The sequence below is a fragment of the Poeciliopsis prolifica genome, unplaced genomic scaffold, assembly GCF_027474105.1.
Source record: "Poeciliopsis prolifica strain line A6 unplaced genomic scaffold, Auburn_PproV2 SCAFFOLD012, whole genome shotgun sequence".
Lineage (NCBI taxonomy): Eukaryota > Metazoa > Chordata > Actinopteri > Cyprinodontiformes > Poeciliidae > Poeciliopsis > Poeciliopsis prolifica.
In genome coordinates this window covers 13,617,506-13,638,630 of record NW_026562387.1, presented here as the reverse complement: position 1 = coordinate 13,638,630, position 21,125 = coordinate 13,617,506, and the positions used below count along the sequence as shown (strand labels likewise).

At 38.1% G+C, this 21,125-nt stretch overlaps 2 protein-coding genes across 3 annotated transcripts in view; one reads left to right on the top strand and one right to left on the bottom strand.

Annotated features, from left to right (window-relative positions):
- Positions 1–363: 363 nt before the first annotated feature.
- Positions 364–5,046, bottom strand: LOC129364971 (clusterin-like protein 1). 2 transcript variants are annotated; one of them, XM_055037931.1, is made up of 9 exons: positions 4,984–5,046; positions 4,379–4,470; positions 4,143–4,291; positions 2,980–3,150; positions 2,455–2,893; positions 2,245–2,373; positions 1,258–1,472; positions 825–1,005; positions 364–626 (listed from the first exon to the last, which is right to left on the bottom strand). In XM_055037931.1, exons 2-9 carry the CDS (start codon positions 4,467–4,469, stop codon positions 616–618), a joined length of 1,386 nt encoding a protein of 461 aa, XP_054893906.1. In that variant the 5' UTR covers position 4,470; positions 4,984–5,046; the 3' UTR covers positions 364–615. The 2 variants fall into 2 exon arrangements, with proteins under 2 accessions (XP_054893906.1, XP_054893907.1); XM_055037932.1 differs by having other exon boundaries at positions 4,379–4,390; positions 4,984–5,032.
- A 3,579-nt stretch (positions 5,047–8,625) lies between these two features.
- Positions 8,626–21,125, top strand: part of LOC129364968 (collectin-12-like) — a 36,167-nt gene continuing 23,667 nt past the window's right edge. Inside the window, exons 1-2 of the mRNA XM_055037926.1 lie at positions 8,626–8,873; positions 11,800–11,850. Of these exons, the coding sequence (XP_054893901.1) occupies positions 8,867–8,873; positions 11,800–11,850 (58 nt within the window). The 5' untranslated portion in view covers positions 8,626–8,866. The remainder of the gene's footprint in view (positions 8,874–11,799; positions 11,851–21,125) is intronic.

The window sequence follows — 21,125 nt, the reverse complement described above, 5'->3', positions numbered from 1 at the left end:
ATTTATTTGCATTTATTTATGCAAATAAATAAATAAAAATTGTCACTAGAGAAAACAAACTTTTGCTATGTTTTAGTATTTTTTGCCCAATAATTTATGAACATGGTATTACAGAATAGCATTTCACACAACACATTATTTAATAATCAACAAGTTATCAATGCTGCGTTAGTGTGGCACTATAAAAACACATCAAAAATGGAAGTTGTATGATGGTGATTGTGCTATTGCGAAAATAGGTGGTGCCCAAGTTCAGTTCTGGAATGCTACTAATCCCTCACTGTGCTCCATACAACCCCAAAACGGATAGATTTTATTTCCATTTTATTTTTTAACTTGCATAAAGGTTAGTGACTCAAGATGTGATTCTTCAGTTTCTTTATTTTCCGTATGTCATTGTTGAGGATCATGCTGATGATAAAGAAGGAAAAATAGCCATCAGTGCATCAGACAGTATACTGTAAAGCAATTCAAAATCTATCAATGGAAAGGCAAGAAGCTGAAAAGCTTTCCCAATTTGTTTTAGTGACATAAACTTCAAATTATACAAGATGAGTGGACTTGACTGCAGATATTTTTCCATTTCAGAGGAATTTTGTTCAGAAGCGGAGGTGGTCAGTTCATTCCTGTAAGTAAAAATAAATAAACAAACATTTCTGATTTCTGTTCAATGTGACTGAGATACTGAAAAATCAATCGTAGCATCAAACAATCTAAAGTTCTAAGAGGTTTTAATCGCAGTGCTTTCATTTTGATTTAAGGGGTTTCTAAGGTGACACATGGTGCATCATGGGAATTAAGAACATTAATTAAAGAACATTTACCACTTATTTGCTGCTTATAGAGTGTCAGAGCATGGTCAGCAATATATTCCATGAAAGCAGGATCCTCTACCATTAGATCAGCTGGGGCTGATACAGTTAGAGGAGCTGAATCCAATATGGACACAACCACACTGATGTCAGCTCCATGGCTCTTAGTCCTTAGTTGCTGCTGCAGATTCACCTGAAAATAATCAGAGTACAACTGCATCATCTCACTATTTAAATAAGAACAGCTTATTTAGGTTTCTGTTAATAAAGAGACTGTGCATAATTAATATGTTTGTGTATTATTAATATGTTTGCAAAAACATCAGATACTGAATTAGCTGGAGAGATTTGCCTTGATAAACGGCAAATCTCTCCAGAATTGATGTTGCAATCCAAAAAGAGAGAATGAAAAGCGATACTTTTTCTAAGTATTCTGCAGACGTACTGCGATCACCCTGAAGCTGCTGCTCTGAGCCCCTGAGTCATTGGCTGCCCAGCTGATCCAGCCATACTTGTCCCTGGTGTCCCCAAGCCACCTCTGTGTGTCCGCTGTGTGTCTGTGGACGAGCTGCAGCCTGTCGTCATACTGAAGACGAGAGGCGTTCAGCAGGGTGTGCATCTCTTCCATCTCAGAGTGCAGCTGCTGCAATCGGGGACACTCTGTGAGCAGAAATGTTAATAGAAGGATAAAATTGAGGTAAAAAACAAACTTTATTATTAAATCCTATGGGTCATAATGTTCAAAACATCTCTGGGATCTTTAAGTCCATCTTATTTATACCATTGTGAACTTTTGTGTATTTTTTCTAATGAATAGGACTGAGGTTGTGCTGTTATGATTCAAACTTAACAACACCCACAGATGTGCAAAAACTATAATTGTATAGATAAAAACACAATTCAACCAATATAATAAAAATTGTATGAAGTTTATAGCGAACTTATTTAAGTTTTTTTTTCAGCTCAAACCCAGCAGCATCATAAAACCTCCACTTTCCTTCAATATTCATATTTGTTATTTTTCCTTTTGCGTAAATTTTACCATTTATATATAAGCTTCATGACATAAAAACCTGACATAGAACCAACTCACAGGAAGCACAAGGCTCAAGGAGACAATTTTTGTTTCATTTTCTTTTAAGATTTTTTTTTAAACATCTTGAAAACCACTTGTCATTTCTTTTCACTTCATGCTCTGCTTTCTGTTAACCCACCACTTCAAATTTGAATATAAAACATAGTACATTTATTGTAACATGAAAAATGTGTGATAAAAGGTCAAGGGGCAGCTACATCAAAAAGTTATCATAACTCTTTTCATCATGGTTATTGTTACATCCTCTATAGTAAAAGAAAGCAGTAGAATTTTAGTTAGTTTAGTTAAATTAACTTATTAAGCCAACACAGGGCTGGGAAACAGCACTTTATTTACCTTTTATGAGATTCTTTCCACAGGTCTCACACAGGTTTTGGAGTTGCCAACATTGTGATGCCTGTCTGCGGAGCGTTCGGCACAGATACCCATTTGGATGCTGTCCAAATGAAGAAAGCGATTCTGCATCTTTGGACATTAGTAAGGAATTTGTCATTTCTGCTCACATAAAATAGATACAGATATAGTGCATCAGGATGTGTCAGATACCTCTGTTTGAGTGGTGAAAATATTTGTCTGCTTCTTGAATCTCTTCGAAAACATCCTCCACCGTGGAGCTCAATTCCTCCAGCACATCTTTCCCAAACGCAAATGCTGAGTAAAAGATGCGATCCAAACCCCAACTTTTTAAAAGACTGTCAGATTCATTTGGCAATGCAGAGATAGACCCCGACTGGAGCTCTGAGGTTAAGGCTTCGAGAAGGGAGGGTCCAAGCACATGCTGCAAATTCTTCATCAGACTGATGCTCTGGTTATATAAGTCACTGATGTTCGACAGCAGCTGAGTGAACGCAGCATCAGCCTGAAGAAGCTCCATGTCTGTTTCATCCTTTTTAATCTGGCTCTCAGCTGAACCAGACTGAAGTTTATCTGAATTCAGCTCTGTGGCATCAACCTGGGAGGCCATTTTCCTAAAAAATTCCTCAACCTGTAAATAAAGAGAGATTTTTCAGGTCAGCACCTGTTACGCCTCATCGTCACTTTCAGCCAGACTTTTTAAAAGTGAAGTCAAACCTCAAAAACAAAGGAAGCGTAGCCACGGCGACATGTAGAGGTAAAGAAGGCCTTACAAGAATCCTCCAGACAAGGCCGACATTCCCCAAAGAAAGACTTAGTTAAATCTCGACACTGCCGCTCGGCCTCCTCGAGTTTCTGCTCCGTTTCCCTGGCCAGCTGCATGGCCCCCTAAAACAACCCCCAACAGACACCACTTAATAAGCCAGGAGTTTGGCATGCAGCCAAGCCTGTTCTTCTAAAAAGAACAGCAAACATATAAATCTGTAGACGGTTCATTTATCCTACACATGCTGTGCTCCCACATTCATGATTCTCTGACTGCTTTGTGGTTTCTCTGTGGCTCTGCTGTTTAGGAGGCAGAAAATAATAATTTTCTTTGATAAGAAGCAAAAAGACAAGCGTAAAACTGTAATGCTCTTTCTCTGGCAAAGCTTTCAAGATACAAATCATAAGTTTTGTTAGGAGTGTATGCATCAGAAATGAAGGAGGATAAAGAACACTAAAAAATTAGAGGATTCCAACTTTAATCTCACAATTCTAACTTAAATCTCAGAATTATATGTATATAATTGTGAGATTTGTATCTCAGAATTCTATACATGCATACATATATATATTTAACATTTTTGAAACTTTAAATCTGACATCTTCCATGTTCCAATACAGGAAGTTGAAACTGACCTGCTGTAATACATTTAGCCTTCCTGTTAGCTGCTGAAGGCAGCAGGCTGACTTGTCTCTTCAACGTTTACTCTCTGTGACCGATAACTAATTTTGTGAAATAACTAAAACTGCAAAAGTACTGAATGGTAAGTAAGGAAAATGACCTGCACCTGGTGAAGTCCAACTTTCTATTGGAACATTCTGGGTGAAAAGACAACATGCCAAAATACGGATTTCCTTTAAATGGCTACTAATACATTTTGTGCTTGTTCTTGTTTTCTTTTTAGACACATTGCTGAAATAGAAAATAGATTAAATAGACTACTTTAAGTCTTCTTCCTATAGGAATAATTTCTCACTTTATGATGCATTCAATGATCATTACAAAGAATTGATTCTTTAATTTCCAACCTATCATCAGAAGCTAATACTTCAATCCACTAATAACATGCATAATTGTTATTAAATTACAAAAATAATTTTAAAAAATAGCACACCCTTTTCTTGTCTCCACTGTGCCTCACTTCCTCCATCAGGTGCCTGTGCTTCTCTTGTTCTTTCTCCATTTTTTCTTTCACTTGTTTCACTCTGAGTAGAGACTCCTTTATCTCTTCAGTCACATACTTCTCACCAGCTGCAGACAGATCTACACAAATCAGAGAAGCAATCAAGTTTTTCTTGATTTTCTTTCCCTTTTTACAGTCAGGTTATGTGCTGAAGTGAGAGACCTTACTTGTCAGGATGTCTTCACTCAGTGAAGGAGAATTAGCAGAACACAGGAAAATGTTAGTGATGCACAGGATTTGAACTAGAAGCCTCCTCATCCTGTTTTGAAACATCCAAAAAATGCAAAATTTCACTTATTTTTTTGTTGGATAAAGCAAAGCTTTTTTATGTACATTGTACATAAATCTGGGAACATGTACATAAACCTTGGGAGACATTTAACTGATAAAAACGTGGAATTTTTCTGTTTCAAAATTGCAGGAATACTGAAAGGGAGGCCACAAGGTGGCGCCATTTCTCAAACCTTTCCTTCAAAACATGAAAAATTTGCAACATAGTAGGAATACATGCAACTTGTGTGACTAATTATATTACTTCATAAGTATTCTGGAAATTTACAACATATAACTATTAAGCATTGCTAGTGATGCAGGAAGAGAACATTGCAAAAATATAGGTTTTTATAATGTGTGTGAAGTCATTAAATCAAACAATTCCATTTCCTTTGGAGCACCTGTATATTATTAGCTGCTGCTTTTGGTAATTTACTTATTTTTTTCATTTAAATGCTATGCAAAACAGAACCAGAAACAGAGTAGACCAGATTTTTACCTTGATGAATAAATCAGACTTAGAGTGAAAGCTCCAGGTCCTCTTGGATGGAAGAGTGGAAGAGTCTGCCTCCTGTATTCTATTTTTGTGGAGCGACTCAGCACCACAGATCCTCTTAATGTATTTGCATTATGTGTGGAGCGTACCCAGAGATCAACGTAATACCGGCATTAATACGCAGTTGCGAGGCTCAGTTGTTCACATGCATGTCTCTTGCACATACCTGCTTGTAACAGACTGCAGGACCTTCCTCAGGTCAAATCTCCAACAGACTGATGGAGAGCCTCAACCTCCTGCAGAGACCCAGCACCTACTTCCTTTGTCTCAGACTGGGGCTAAGCTCTACTTTAGAGGCCACCACATGTGCAGGACAAGAGAGACATGTCACTGGGAGACAAGGAAACAACTTATTTAATTTCCAGCATAAAACATGTCTATTGTAAACTCATGTTCATCAGTTGGCCAGTATTTTTCTAACTCTCTCTAGCATGCTCCCAGATCCTGGATCCTCTGGGCAAACATTACTGTCTCTGACAGAGAGTTAGATCTAGACCTGGATGTTTAGTGAGATTTGTGGGCATCAGAAAGAGTCACAGAAACCATTTTTATTAACTAAGTTAGTGGTTGATTTTTTTGTAAAGAGGTCTTCAGATTGGTATCAGAAAGCAACAGTCCCCACATTTAAGTGTTTATCTGAGCTTACTATGGGATGTGTGTCCATGGAATACCTGCATAATTCTGAAGCCCTTCAAAGTGCTATACAGAGTCCCCCAATCTTTGAACATCATCTGTGTGGGATCAGCTCAAGCATCAACTCTGACCCAGTACCAGTGTGAACAATTTAAAAGACCGGGAACAGCTGTGGTAGGACTTGTTGCAGATTTATGTAGAGTCTCTCTCTGATTCAGTTTCTCTGATTCAAATTGCCTCACTACTCAGGCTCAAGGAAGCCTCAGTCCATACTGGTGACACAAACAATGTGTGCACCAAATAATCATGACAAGACCTTAAACATGTGTGATTTCATTTCAGTTCCATCTACTCTACCTGAATTATTTTTTTTCTTTTGCTTGTTTGTTTGTTTTTTGTCAGAAGGTGGACAGGAATTCAGATACAGATGGAGCCATGCAATCAGCCACAAGGAAAAAATGTATTCTGATCTGTGCAACGCTGTGCAGCCATAACTGGAAAGCCACAAGCAATTTATCACACACAACGTTCCCGTGCTGCATAGCTGAAATTGTTGGACTCTTAAGACCTATAAAATTTTTTCTTGGAGTATGAACCATTTTTTTCCCCATGTGCAACCCAAAGATACTAACTGGACTCAGTTTAAGAAATCTGGAGTTAAATAGTTTAGAAATCCTATTTGAAAGGTGCTTTTCTGTTTCCTGTCATCCAAGCCTGCCGCATCAATTTCCCTCTCCTTCCACCAGCTCAGAAATGTTAGTTGACATACTTCTATTCAGAATATCCTCTGCATGCTCTGTAAGCTGCATGGTTAATGTGGAATTCCTCTGCCATTTTGGAGCCTTGTTTTAATCCGGATCCGCTGCTGAAAAGCCTTGACCCAGCAAATGAGATCCGAGACCCTTGAGTGAAAGCCAGCAGAAGGAACCTGTAAGATATCTGACCCTGCATCTGCTTTTCATCATCTCAGCACAATCTTTGAGCCCTAACACAAACCTGCTGCTGCAATTATAACTGACAGTGGAATAACAATTTTGAAGCCTTTTGAAAAACAAGCAATTAGTGTATTTGTCATTGAGAGGTTGGACTGGAATCTGATGTATGGCATACTTTGTTGTCTCTTGGAGAAAGAAATGAAGACAAATAGAATAAAGAATAAATGGGAGCAAGTTTTCTAAATCCTTAACTTTAAATTAATTAGTTTGAACTTTTGTCAACATGAATTATCATGAGTAAATATTAAGACAACAGCATGCATGCTGTACTGCTTCCTATTTGCCTGCAGGGATGCAGCTGGGCATTCAACCTTTGATCACTGAGCTGCCTCTGCAGGCCGGACAGACTGCAGACGCAGGAAGTGTTGGAATTATCACAGCACCTGGAAGAATTAAAGAAAAGTGGTTTCTGGTGGACACTCCATTTTATAACCGTGATGAGACGGGGATCATTTCGGTTGCTTTCGGGAGGTCATCTGTCTGTCCCCGAAAATGTTATTCAATAAAATTTATTACTGGGTAAAAAAGAGAAATCATCTTTGCATATTAAGAATAATTGAAATGTGTTTATTTTTGCAGGCTTTTAGGTCTATAAAAAAACTCTCTCTCACACACACCTACACACACACACACACTTTTTATTACAAGTATTCCACCAATTTTATTAACATTGTTATCGACAAGATACAAAGATTTTTTAAATTTAACTTTTTCATTCATCTATTTAGATTAGGTGTGACAGGTATGTATTTTCAGGTTTCTGATCTATAAAGACAGAAAGACAGAAAGAATATTAGCAAACGTCAAAAAAAAAAAAAGTTACAAAATGTGTAGACTGCATTTATTACTCCTCCTGGTTATTAATTAGTTCATGTGCCATTTTTAAGTATAGAAATAAGATGATGTAAAAACAGGAACTCGGCACAAATCAAATGTTGTCCTTGAAACACAGTAATGGGTACCAGGTTTTCTCCTGGGGGACATTCATGACGGCCATCCCCCCCGCAGTTCCACTCATCTCCGGATGGGTTTTATGCTGCAGTCCCGCTCGCTGGAGCCTCGTCCTCCAACAGGAGGAGACAGGGCAACAGGAGACTGCTGGACTCCAATGTCGAAGCAACATGTCAAGCTCTGGAGAATACCGCGGAAAACACCGGAAAGGGAAGCGCTAACAAAACAAACGTTTCTCAGACGTTGGACATTTTACTCTTTCAAAATTACAACCAGATGAGTATTTTTGAGCTAGTCAGTGGACTGGTGCTTTTTGTCCCAATAACATTAACCACATACACAAACACCATAATTTGCCTCTCTAGCAAAGTTTTTTTTTTTTCTCCAGACCTGAAGCTACTTTTTGTTACGCCCTCTAGTGGATGATCCCCAGTATGCTCCACGTGGCCAGATGCGATAATCAATAATTTGCTGCGCACACACTTCATCCATCCACCCATCATCTGTGCTCACTTTTCCTTGCAGGGTCCATGACCTCTGTCCAGGGGTCACTGGCCGAGGGGCGGGGTTCACCCACAGGTCGGCAACCCACAGACTCTAGTTTTATTATTTTAGTTTTAAAATAATAAAACTAAAAATATTTAGGCCTATATCATTTGAACAAAAACAAAAACTTAAATTCAATATAAAATATTGAATTTTATAGGCTATACAAATATGTATAAGATTAGAATTTGATATGTCTATATAACAGATCAATCTAATAATCTCATGAGAGATTTTTAGGTAGTTTGTTAAAAGCAAACAGTTAAAATTTTAAACTAAGGCTAAAAAGGATACGATATAATTCACTAAATTTCTTTTTGACGTGGTCGCTAGACTGAGCTTTATTTTGAAACTATCAGCTGCAATAGAGACCCTCATCTGGGCCTTACTTCGGTGAACTTGCTTCCGCGCAAACTGCTGGGCTCCGCGCGGCGCAGCGCTGAAGGATAAGACTCTCAGATCATCGGTGCGGCTTCCGGAGCGCCTCTGAACCCCAGCGAGCGGAAAATCGGAGACGATGGAATTTTAAACGCAGAGCCGGACATGAGCTCAGGCATATAACTGTGCAGAGTGTCAGGCAGAGAGGAAGGTGTTGCTCTCAGCGTGAAAAAGTTAACTCCTTTGCACTGGATGCGGAGATGCGCAGAAAGTGATTGAGATCCTCATCGCTTCTACAAACCTCAACGAGCAATTGAAACGCCATGAAAGGTATGAACTGCGGAGCGGAGCAGCTTCATGATTATTTATCTTTAGAATGTATTTGTGGTTAGAATTTTTGTTTTGAGCTGAGAATATGTTTGTGTAATGATGTTTACCAGCTCTTTGGTAAAGAAGTTCTAGATGACTGGGGACGTTTCTTTCTTTCGTTCTTTTTTTTTCTTTTTATTCCAGATATCTAATCATACAGTCAGGCTGACATATAATTTCACTTTAAATTCGGAAGCTTACAGTAAAATGGCTTAAAGCAACTTGTCAAGTCTCAGATGATGTGGGAGACTTGTCAACATCAGATCAATGAGCAGAATTTGAGTAAAATAGAGACATACCTGTGGATGAACTTTAACATATTACCTGAGTTACATTGTTTTTTTCAATGACAACATTGGAAATTTAAAGGAAATAAGTGAAGATATCAGAAGGATGATCTATGTTTGGATCATTTTGGGTTCTATTTCTTGAAAGTGTCTCATTCACATGTTCAAACTATGCAAACTCTATTCACATAGAGAAGGAGCTGAGCTATTTGTCCCACAAATGAGCACGTCTTGGTATGAAATGTGGATATCAACCACCAAACTCAGCAATGAACAATCCATTTATCTATAAGCAAAGACCATAATTCCAGCAAACTATTCTGAGAATCTTGCGGAGGGTTAAACCCCTACAAAAAACAAAAAAATATCCATCTCTTTCGTTTTGTTTGGCATTGAGTAATATAAATAATTTGGGTATTCTTAAATGATCTAAAAGAGGAAAAGTTTACTTAGTCTTATTTAAAATCAGGCTGTGAATGAAAATCGGAAAAATGTCTGGTTTCAACTGTACAATCATGCAGAACTGGTATGTACCAACTTACGGTACAGAATGAAACATAAATAATCGGACTCACCCACTAGCAATGTTAGTGCAAACGTTAGTAAAGTTGCAAAACCAGCTCCTCCAGAAAATTAAGGGGAAAAAACATCCTATGGGATTGTTCATGGTTCTTTTATTGATTATTAAATTCCTGATTCCCTAACTCTGGCCCAAGCCACACTGGCGTTATCCTAAATGACTTTCTCTATACTCTATAGTTTCTTATCAATATAAGTTGATGGACATGAAAAGTTGTGGCTGAAATGACTCTTTTCAACAAACTGTGAAGTGAAATGCAATACTTTTTGCTAGTTTAAATGACAACCAAGTACAAATCCTACTGTTGTAAAAGTTTGGCCAGAAGTCTGTACGTATAAAATAGCCAACTAAATAGTCTGTCTCCCAATTAGTCTGGTTTCAGGATGCAACAGTGGACTCTCATTGCTTCAGCTAAACTTTCAGTGACTTTGTGGAAGCCTTGAGTGTCAAGGACCACTGTGCTGCACTTTTTATAGATTTGTAAAACGTATTTAACAGCTTGTTTAACTCTGTGATTCATTCTCTTGTTAGCTCAATGTCACAAAATGAGCTTCTCAAGAGTCTGTATCGTAGTCAACAGTTTTTGTAAATTGCATTGCTATTTAGGGGTAAAATGAATCTAATGGTACTCACCATTTCTAAGCTGATGACACAGTTGTTTACATACATATAAACTCTGTTGTGATGGAGTTTGACTGTCTAGTCTACAAGTTGCATTCAATGTCATTGCATCACATTTGTTCCACCTCAACATGTTACTTAATGTCAATAAAACAAAGAGTTTGTTGATTTTAAGCAAAATGAAAATGATTGCCGCTTTTCCGGCTGTCGTGTCAACACAAAATATTTTGTTTTTTGTGTGTTGCTATTTATTTAATTCGATTCAAGAAACTTCATACTAAACATGTGACTAATATATTAGACACAGAACTTGAACAAAATGCCAATTCTTGCAATGGTCACTTGCAGGACTTGTGGCTGCACATCTCAGTTGAACTGAAGAATTTTAACATTTTTTTATTTAGTATGTTTTCTAAAGCATGGCTCTTATAAAATGAGACCTGGTGTCTTAATTATATTGCACACCTCCACAAGTAAAAAAAATAAAATAAAAACAATAAAGTTTGAGAACTATTACACCAGTCTCACCAAGTGACCAATGGAGATAGACAACAGCTCTCCTATGACCCCTGCATGCATAAGTGGGTATAGGGACTTGATGAATATAACTTTTATATCAAATCATTATAAATTAAATCAAAATACTGAACAGGCAGCCAAGAGAAGATACAATTAGATGCTACAAGAAACTATTCAAGGATCAAGAGTTTTGACCACCATTTGCTTTGTTTCAGCTGAAACTTCAAACCTTTGCCAATGTGAAAGACACTGACGCTAAGTGACTATGAAGTGGATCGAATTTTATTTAGCACATCAATAACTTTACTCTACATCTTCAGTTGCTAATTCATTGCCTGCTGGCAAACCGGCACATGACAGGGGCAAGCTGGAATCAAACCCACAACTTTTGCTACAGAGACCCACGAAGTAACGCAAGCAAATAAGTGATTCAGTCATTATCCACGTCTCTTCATCTGATCTCATCCCCTCTGACATCCCAGATCATCACCTCTTACATTTTTTACTTCTCCCCTCTCACCCATGTCTTTCTCCCCTCTGCTCCATCTGCCTATCATTACCCTCCATGTTTTTGTCCTGGTTTTCATTGTAGTGTGGCACTGTGTAATTAGAGTTTACCGTCAACAAACCAGAGAAACCACAATTGGTGGCATTCCTGGGACCACTGAACCCCACACATGAACACAAACACAAAGACAAGAAGTTTTCCGTGCATTCCTGCACAAATTATTTAATTTGAAGATAAAAATCTTAATTATTTGGCTTCATGAACTTATCCAAGTTTAAATTTTTTAAAAAATTTTTAATTTATTTTATTTATTTTTTATGACAACAGCATTCTATTAATTTTTTGCTGTATTTTTCCCATTATGTCCCCCAGACGACTTTGGAGACGAGGAGGAAGTACAGTCTTTTGGATACAAGAGGTTCGGTGAGTGGGAACTGATTTCTGTTTTAAGTGTGTCTTAAAACTGTAGTGGAGAGAAACAAGCACACTTGGAGCTCCGAGTATAAAACTTTTATGGCTTTTCGAAGAAGCTGCCCTCAGGAACAGACACTAAGTGTGTGGGCTTAACTTTTTCTGATATTAAACAGTTACTTACATACTTTACATTCAGAAACACGATGCAAAAATTGTCGTATGCCTGAACCTCAAAAGATATCTAACATGAATGCTGACGATTACATCACCTGATATGATCCCAAAATGTAGTGAGGTCCAGCTCACTGCAGGCGGAGTACTGCAGTTGTTGAAGGTCATAGAAGTGTTACTTGAGGAGAAGAAGAATGATTGCTGAAAGCTGAAAACAGAAGGTGCTTTAAAAACGTTTTGTATAAGGTATGCATATTTCAGCAACATGCTTATAGCAGTTTTTGTCCAATAAACTAGTATGTTTTGCACCTCAATTATACAAGATATGTCACATTTAGTCAAACGTTAATATTATTCATTAAAATGTAATACATCTTTTCATTTTAACAGGAGGCCCTGTGTCTGGTACTAACGCTGATTATGATGCTAGCTATTAAATGAGACTGAAACTGCTCAGTTAACAGCAGGTCTTCAGTCTGCTAATGGGGCTAACCAGATCAAGACATTTTAAAAATGGTTTCTTCTGTGCATGTAGACAACGCTAATTAAGCCCAGTGATTCACCCAAATAGGAATGGGACAAAAAAAGCAACGAGATTGCTTAAACAAAATTTTATGGGTCTGTTTTGATGTTTAGGACAACATTTACCCTGGTGTTTGTTAAAGAAGCAATTAATTCGCAGTAATTTACACACGCACCGGTTTTAAAACAAAGGATTTTTTAAGCAACAAAGGTAACACATTTTTGTTTCTGCAGGGCTGTAATAAACAAGCCCATAGTTAGAGACACTACAGCTGTAAAAACAATCTTCCCTTGTTGTTACTCATTACATTCAGAGTAACTTCAGCACTTAAACACAGCAAACTGTTGCGAGAAGCTAGAAAAAGAGATGCTTAAAACTTTAATCAGTCACATGTTCAAAAGTTAGGGGACTGTTTTTTTGTCCCATTTATTGACTTTCTGTCATGTGCGCTGGTGTTATTTTTCTTGTTGGTCTTCTGCAGCCAAAATTTTTCAGTTTTGTTTTTCACTTGATTTCTTTTTCCACTAATGTTCTTGTATCTGAAATGCTTCTATTAACACACCCTGATCCAAAGCTTCAGAAAAATATTAGAAGTGATACCTCTCCACATTACCGGCAGTATAAACTCTCAAGTAAATTTTTACCTGGGTTATTTGTTTTTTCTAGGGATGCTCCTATTTATCGGCCAGCCGATTTATCAGTGTCCGTTTCCAATTTTTTATACGTGAAGTCAATCTTAACCACCAATCTTATCTACCTCGGCAAAGGTATTTAAATCAACTATTATCTTCTGCTCCGCTGTGAGAGAGGTTTGACTAGCAGACCGTCCCACCAGATCAGGTCTATATGTTTGCAGTTAACAACAGTCATCTCACTATTGGTTACTTGTCAACTTTCTTGCTACATTTAGCAACATTTTAGACAAAAAAAAAAAAAATTGGTATCAGCCAAGATCGGAATTGGCAGGTCAGGATTTTTAATAAATTTGTAATTGGTGATCAGCCAGAAAACTGCAATCGGTGCATCCCTAGTTTATACCCTGAAGCTGAAAAGTGTAATTCCCTAGAAAGCTACAGTTCTTGGAAAGAGCCCTCAAACGTCACCAACTTCCTCATAACTGCTTTCTTCTTCACCACAAATACCACACAAAAAACATGTTATCCACTTTTCTGACATATCGATATTGTCACATTGTAATTCTGTTAATTCAACACAGGTTTGGAGAACTCTGTGTTTCTGTGTGCAGGGTGTTACAGTTTAGTGTAAGTCATTCAGACCAAGGTTCAGACAAAGGTCCTCCACAGAGACCATGTAAAGCAACAACCAAATCTGCTCAACTCAGCACCGGAAAAGATGGATTTAAACTGTGTTGGAACGCAATCTCTTTCATCCCGGTCATCCGAGTAGAGGCGTCCTGTTTGTTTTTCTCTCTGAGCATGTGCAAGTCCTGTGAATGTATTACATTAAAGATCTGTGGGGGGGGGAGCCCAATCCAGCAAATTTTTTTAAAACTCTGTTCAGATGAACTCGTCGTGTTTGTACAAGCAGAGGCAGAAAGTCGCTGAACTCTTTGCTGTGTGTCCTACAAGAGACAGGGCAGCTGTTTGGGTGAGCTGGCTCCAAGGTTCTGCCTCAACCCTCCGGAGGCTTTGTTGCACAACAATGCTGCATGCATGCAAACCATCACAAGCTTTCATTCTTCTGCTATTAGCGTCAGTTCTCTTGGGAAATCAAACAGTTAGCTCCTCTTGACATTCTTGGTATTAATTCATTGCAGCCTCAATACGGTCTGAGGATGTTTAAAATGATCAGACATGTCAAAACTGTTAATGTTTCTACAGTCAGGTCTCAGTTCTGAAAAACCAAACAATTCATCCTGACTGTTTTATGTGGTGGATAACAAAAAAGAGTTCCTATGAATCTTGATATTCCCATACGGGACATTTTGTGAATAACTCCAGAAGATTTGTTTGGTAACCATGAAGGCAAACATTGATCAGTTTTAGCTACTGACATATAGACATTAGATTTGTCGCATAGGTTAATTCCTTGCTTTTAAATTATCATGCTAGCATCAGAAGAAGGCCCTGTACAAACTTTAGTCTTACAGAATGTCATGTAGGACTGTAGAGGTTAGCCTCATGCCAAGGCTACAACCTCACCGGTCTGGCAGCGCTCCAAGTAAGCTGTAATGGTCAATAGATCCAACTGTGTGACTCTGGCTTTAACCAAAAGATAGTCCACATTCTCACCGTCAATAAATACAGCTGCACACTTGGACCTCTTGTATACAAACTGGTCTGCTACTTAGTTCCTACTTTGGATAGCAGACACAAACACATCCAAAATACAACCTCTAGGGTTGGCTGCAGCAGATTCGAACAATAACTTCTGTCTCGAGGAACATCTACTGTGTGCAGAATCCTCCAGCTCCCATTAGTCACAATTAATCTCAATGCTTAACTTGGTAATCTTGAAATGTAAGTAACAAACATTTTTTTCTAAAACAAAAAAACATTTCAGAAAATGTTTTACTGGTTCGAACCAAATATCTGAAGAGTCGCAGTTTTTATATTCTGTCTGTCTGTCTGTCTGTCTGTCTGTCTGTCTGTCTGTCTGTCTGTCTGTCTGTCTGTCTGTCTGTCTGTCTGTCTGTCTGTCTATCTATCTATCTATCTATCTATCTATCTATCTATCTATCTATCTATCTATCTATCTATCTATCTATCTATCTATCTATCTATCTATCTATCTATCTATCTATCTATCTATCTATCTATCTATCTATCTATCTATCTATCTATCTATCTATCTATCTATCTATCTATCTATCTATCTATCTATCTATCTATCTATCTATCTATCTATCTATCTATCTATCTATCTATCTATCTATCTATCTATCTATCTATCTATCTATCTATCTATCTATCTATATAGATTTACAGATCTTAGACATATTGCTGAGAACATCATGTGCATTCATTCTGTGATGTGATGCTCTCATTTGTTTTGTAATAGAAAGCAGCCTACTGACATGGCCTCTATTTAGTCAAGATAAAATATACACTCTAGTAAAGTATGGCATGTTTCCCAGTTTCCCAAAAGGTTCCTGTGAAATATGTGCTGTGTGTAACATCAACACATGTACATGTAACACAATGTGACCAGGTGCTGAAATATGTTTACAGGTACATTTGGGACTTCAGCGGTTTTACTGATATGCAGACTTGCCAGATTCTTGAACTCAGATTGAGCCCATTAGACCAATACACACACACACTCATTAAAAGCAATGAGATGTCTCTGAACCGCTCTGACTCACTCGTCATCCTGAAGGCATTTGAACATTCTCTAAAAGTACACAAATACATGCAAATACATGCATATGCCTTTTCAGCTCCCTTGAGACACACAGTTTGATATACAAGTTGATCAAGTTCATATGATTATTCTATTGTCCGCCCTGCCAAGCTAAAGTCAGGCTTGACTTGTTTCCATGCTACTCGAGGCTGAAATATATTTATTTTTCTATGAGGGTTTGTCATTTAAAGGTCAATTAGGCAAAAACAAATTTCCTTCAGCTTTGGCTGAACTCTTCCTGCCCAATTGGGTTGGTTTAGTCATTGGCCAATATACTGGTACTGGTTAACCCTTGTGTGGTTCACTTTCAGCAGTAATACCACTAACCAAAAAGAGAAAGTATGGTAATGTCACTTATGCACATTGTATGTCTATAAATGTTTTATATCTAAAATCACTACATCAAAGAACCTACGTGAGTCATCTACTGCACCAATCAGGACATTTGGCTTGTCCAATCCTGAGGCAAGTATGCAGGCGTGCTGAAAAGTCACATATTTGAATCCATATTGGGATGGGAGCATGTGTGCGTTTGTTTGTATATGACTTGACATAACACTTTGTCACAATGTTAATGTTTTGGGGTGTTTTGTTGTTTTTTTTATGTTCCATAGGTTGAGTCATCGCTTTGATGTCAGGTTTTATTTCTTGTTTGTATGTATGTAGATAATTGATTCTCTCTGTTAATGTAGCTTTTTCGCCTGTGTCTCCTGATCCGTTATTCTCTTCATCTGTTTCCTATAGCAATTAAGTTCTAGTTATGTCTTTGTTTGTTGCGGGATTCTTGTATGTCTCATTAGACATGCAATGATCGTGCCTCTGAACCCAGAAATAAATCTGCAAAATGCCACACTGCCATTCGCTTTTTATTTTCTGCAACAGCAACCATAACACTGTCTGTTTTTAATTGGTTCATATTCACCTTTAGTTCCTTTATTACAGTTTTTGACATTCTTTGGTGCATTTCTTTTTCAGTCTAAACATAGTGCTACTGTGATGTGCACAAATGACTGAATGATGTCAAAATTGTTTCTTTTTGCGAAAAGAAAAGACTAATCCCCAAACCAGTCTAACATTCTAGGCAAACAAACTATAGTTCACTTAGAGCAGACCAAACATGGCTAGTCTGAATGCACCGTAAAACAATAGTTCTATGTTTTACGGTGCTCAACGGTACCGTAAAACATAGAACTATTTTTATGTCGAGCACCGTAAAACGGCATTAAATACAATTCATTAAATACAATTCATCCAATTTGTGGATGAATTGTATTTAATTCCAAGTTCCAAGCACCACTTGCATCTAAGGTCAAGCACCACCTTCCCTGCTGTTGCCTGTATTTGCAGTGCAGCATCTCTGTTTTTACAACTTAATTTGCTTTGAGAGTTCTGTTAAACAGATGAGTATCCATATTTATAAAGTGGAATGAGAACATTTTTATTCAGGGCAGTATTGTGAATTTAAAATCTTACAAGGTTATCCTGTTAAGAGTCAAGACGAATAAAGAGAAATTACGATAAGCCCAATATAAGCAATAAATTCCATGATGGCTGATGCAGTTATAAACCGATGCTCTTACTTTAGAGTGTAACTAGAAACGAGAGCTATGGGATGTGCATTGATGTCGGAGGTCTCACTCCCGGCGCTGTCTCTTGTTCCCACACATGTGGATTTGGAAAAGCTGGACTCAGGAGGGTTGTGGCTGGCGCAGGACCCCAAATGCACTGTATCTATTTCCTGCACTTGTTATGGTTTCTCCAGCAAGGCTCTGGAACATTCCTGCAGTCGTTCTCGGTATTGGAGGGGTGTCTGTGCCTTGAACCAGCTGTGTCAGCACAGACCGGCTCGGATCAGTCCTGGGGGTCTCTGTGGTTGAGGGAGGACCCCCTGCTTCACACTGACACCTCACCCATCACCTTATCCCTTCTGGTTAATGGGAATTTAGACATGCTTATGTTAACATGAGCACTTGTAATGCTTTGACATCTTTACTGCAGACTGCAATATTAGGATTTTATGCCCTTTTGTGTGGTTCCTGCTGTATTCTCATGTTCTTCTTCCTCTGGCTGCTTGTGAGCGCTTAATACATCTGTGAGGTGTAAAATTCCCCTTTTCACTGCATGCCATGCCACAATTTCTTCCATTGGCTTTGAGAATTCAAAGTCAGCATGTCTCAGCAAAGACATTAATCATCTGTGAGGATGATCTTCATTTTCTTTGATCACTTATCTTTCTCTTTATGCAGTTCACACATAAAACTGTCATAATCTATTTTTCTTACCTTAGGTAACTTAAGGTTAATGTTTAGATATGTTAGTATTATTATTTATGACATTTAGCATCTAGAATGAATATGTGTTTAATATATTTGCTCTTAGTTTGGTCCTCCTGCTTTTAAAGTGGCCAAAATCATAAAAAAACAAGTTTACTGGTAACACACTGGCCTTAAATTGTCATTTTATGTGGCCAAGAACTTTGTGGCCGAGTTGCTGTTCTTTTCAATCAGTTCCATTTTAATACCAGTAGTATTAATAGCAAGACAATCTAATGGCTGGCCTTTTTGCAGAGGTGGCACGCAAACTAGAATTCACTAAGCAACCAAGATGGATCAGTTCTTTTAATGGAAATATTGCCTTTGTTTTTACAGAAAAACTATTTTCGTTATTTTTAGAATTTTGATGCTTACAAAGAACTAAAACAAGTGTATTACTAGCACTTGTACCTGATTTGTTATTTGCACACATTGCTCACTGTGTATCTCTATACATATAAGATAAACAGTATTGTTTGCTTCATTTACTTTGCTAAAGATGTATACGTTAATGTTGTGACATTAACTAAAACACCTCAGTTGAGTTGTTCGTTTTAGGACAGCGAGGACAAATATATGTCATCACTGTCTTTTGTGCTCTGTCTTTTACGAGACAGAGCAAAAACAAATGTAAGCAGATGGTACCAATTTATTTTCCCACAGAAACACCCAAGTACACTGAATTAGTGTGAGTTGAAATAAATAATGTCAGACGTCCAACATTGTGTTTGCATCTCAGTTTCACTTAGGGGATGTTGTTTTATTTTTGCTGGACAGTAAAGTGTCAGACTTGTAGATAAACAATAAGATTATGTCTGGAAAGAGGAGGAAGCTTTTTGGGAGTATTTCACACCCCAGGATAGAGAGACGTATCTCATAGATTTAAGATGAGTAAGAGGTTCTGGCACCATGGTATTTTATCCCAGGAGAAAGAACAGGAAAGTGAGAGGTGGAAAAAAAAGGCAGCTGGTTAAAAACAAGAAACAGGGAGTAATTGGATGGGCTTGGACGAGTATGAGGGACTGTTGCAAAGAGATAAGTTATTTAGACGATAATGCAAAGCTTGAATGTTTCCAGATAGAAGTGTTTATTTGCTTTCTATGGGGAAGAAAAACAATGAGAACTCAAAGTTGATGGTAACTACAGGTCTGTTAGTGGAACAGCCCAGTGAAGATGACGTTCAACACAGAAACACTGAGTCAGGACTAAGATGGGAAGAAAATAAGGCAAAGAGAACCCAGAGGTTAATGATAGCAATATTTTCTTCCATGAGGAAAATATTAAACAATAAACTTGGGTTACTGTCTCGATCTACTCAAAGTTTTATTTCTATATAGAGTCTTGACTGGAGGGCCTCCATCAGGTACACATGGTGAAACCGGGGCTTAGTCCAGTAAAGCAGTGAGGAGGCACAGCTTTACTGTATTGACAGGAGTTAGCTGAGTTGGTTCATGCATCAGATTAATCCTTTGTACGTCTTTCACAACCTGGACTGGTAGAGAACTTGTTGGAGCGACTTTATTCAACCTTTTTGGCCAGAGAACTCGCTAGGATCCCAACAGAGTGAGACAGAGAGTGTTTTTGGCCTTTCCAACTCTGCAGCTCAAGATGACAAAACCCATGACCTGAATAATGTAATAACAGGCCTAAGAAAGCCTCTCTTGTGGGATCTAAAACACCTCAGTTGAGTTGTTCGTTTTATGGTTTGTTATGCAACTTTGATGTATCATTAAACTTCTAAAAACAGCTTTGACTGCGTGGCGAGGGAACAATGGTGTTAGCATCTTTTTGAGCTCCAAGAGGTCCCATAAACCTTTTTGTCCTTTAACTTCATTTATGTTTCTCTCGTTGGCATGGCTTCATTAGGCTATATAAAACATCATAGAGAAACTCCAGGTGCAACATATAAAGAGGAGGCGTTGATCTGTGATGTGCTTGCCAGATGAACGCATGTGCTATTAATTAGCTGCTGTTTTCAACATAGCCTGTGATCCCTGAGTGTCACCTGCTATTCTGACTCTCCATTAAGAGTGAAGAAAACCTGCAAAGTCTGTGTGTTCCTCCTCAGGAATACCCCGGGTGTCCGTGACGTGACCCACATTACAGATGTCAGGGGAGAGTTTTAGAAGTTCAGCAATGCCTCCATAAAGTGTCTTTCAAACTCTTGGGCTTGACTCTTTGAATGAGTAATTAAAAAACAGCAAAGGTTTGCCAAGACACCTGTGTTTCTGTAACCCCTCCAGTTGGAATGCTTATGCTTTGCTTTGGCAAGCTGCAGTTCTCTGTACTGCAAGAAACATGCTTGTACCTTAGCTCTTATACTGGTATTCCCTGGAGGGTGTGTGCTTTTACATACATGTGTGAGTTAAGCTCAAGAAAAGCACACGGCATCACTTTTTTGTCGAACCAACTGGTACTTTTTCGTGCTCACAAACACCTCCAGCTGCAGAACACACAGGCACACTTTTACAATGAGTTTGGGGATTCTAATTTTTTCCTCTTTTAGTGTAGGCAATAAAAAAACTCAAAATCTGGTATTCATGCTCCAAGATGTTAATGAAAGGAGGAGAAAAGGGCAACTGAGGGTTGCCAAAATCAACCCACTGCTTCCTGGTTTGGAGAAAGGGAGTTGAAGCGGAGAGGAGCAATGTTTGACTCCAAAAGCCTGTCAGTTGTATAATAGTTATCACATTTTCCATATGTGCATGAGACTGCAGACAGATGGAATTCACTATGTTTGATTTTCTGGTGCCATTCCGCAGCTCTTATCATACAGATATGTTTAATAACAATGAATAAAAACATCCTTCAATCTACAGTACATCTCTGTTATATTGCAGATGCCATACCTGATACCGTTCAGCATAATTTGATGTGAAAAAAAATCTCTGAACATTCAGTTTTTAAAGGTCTGT

What these genes read in the sequence shown, in the direction of transcription:
- LOC129364971 (XM_055037931.1), bottom strand. Translation starts at nt 4,469, where the DNA reads ATGAGGAGGCTTCTAGTTCAAATCCTGTGCATCACTAACATTTTCCTG. An exon ending in TTTTCACCACTCAAACAGAG is followed by an intron (nt 2,374 to 2,454) that starts GTATCTGACACA and finishes TAATGTCCAAAG; the next exon opens with ATGCAGAATCGCTTTCTTCA. An exon ending in TGGAAAGAATCTCATAAAAG is followed by an intron (nt 1,473 to 2,244) that starts GTAAATAAAGTG and finishes TTCTGCTCACAG; the next exon opens with AGTGTCCCCGATTGCAGCAG.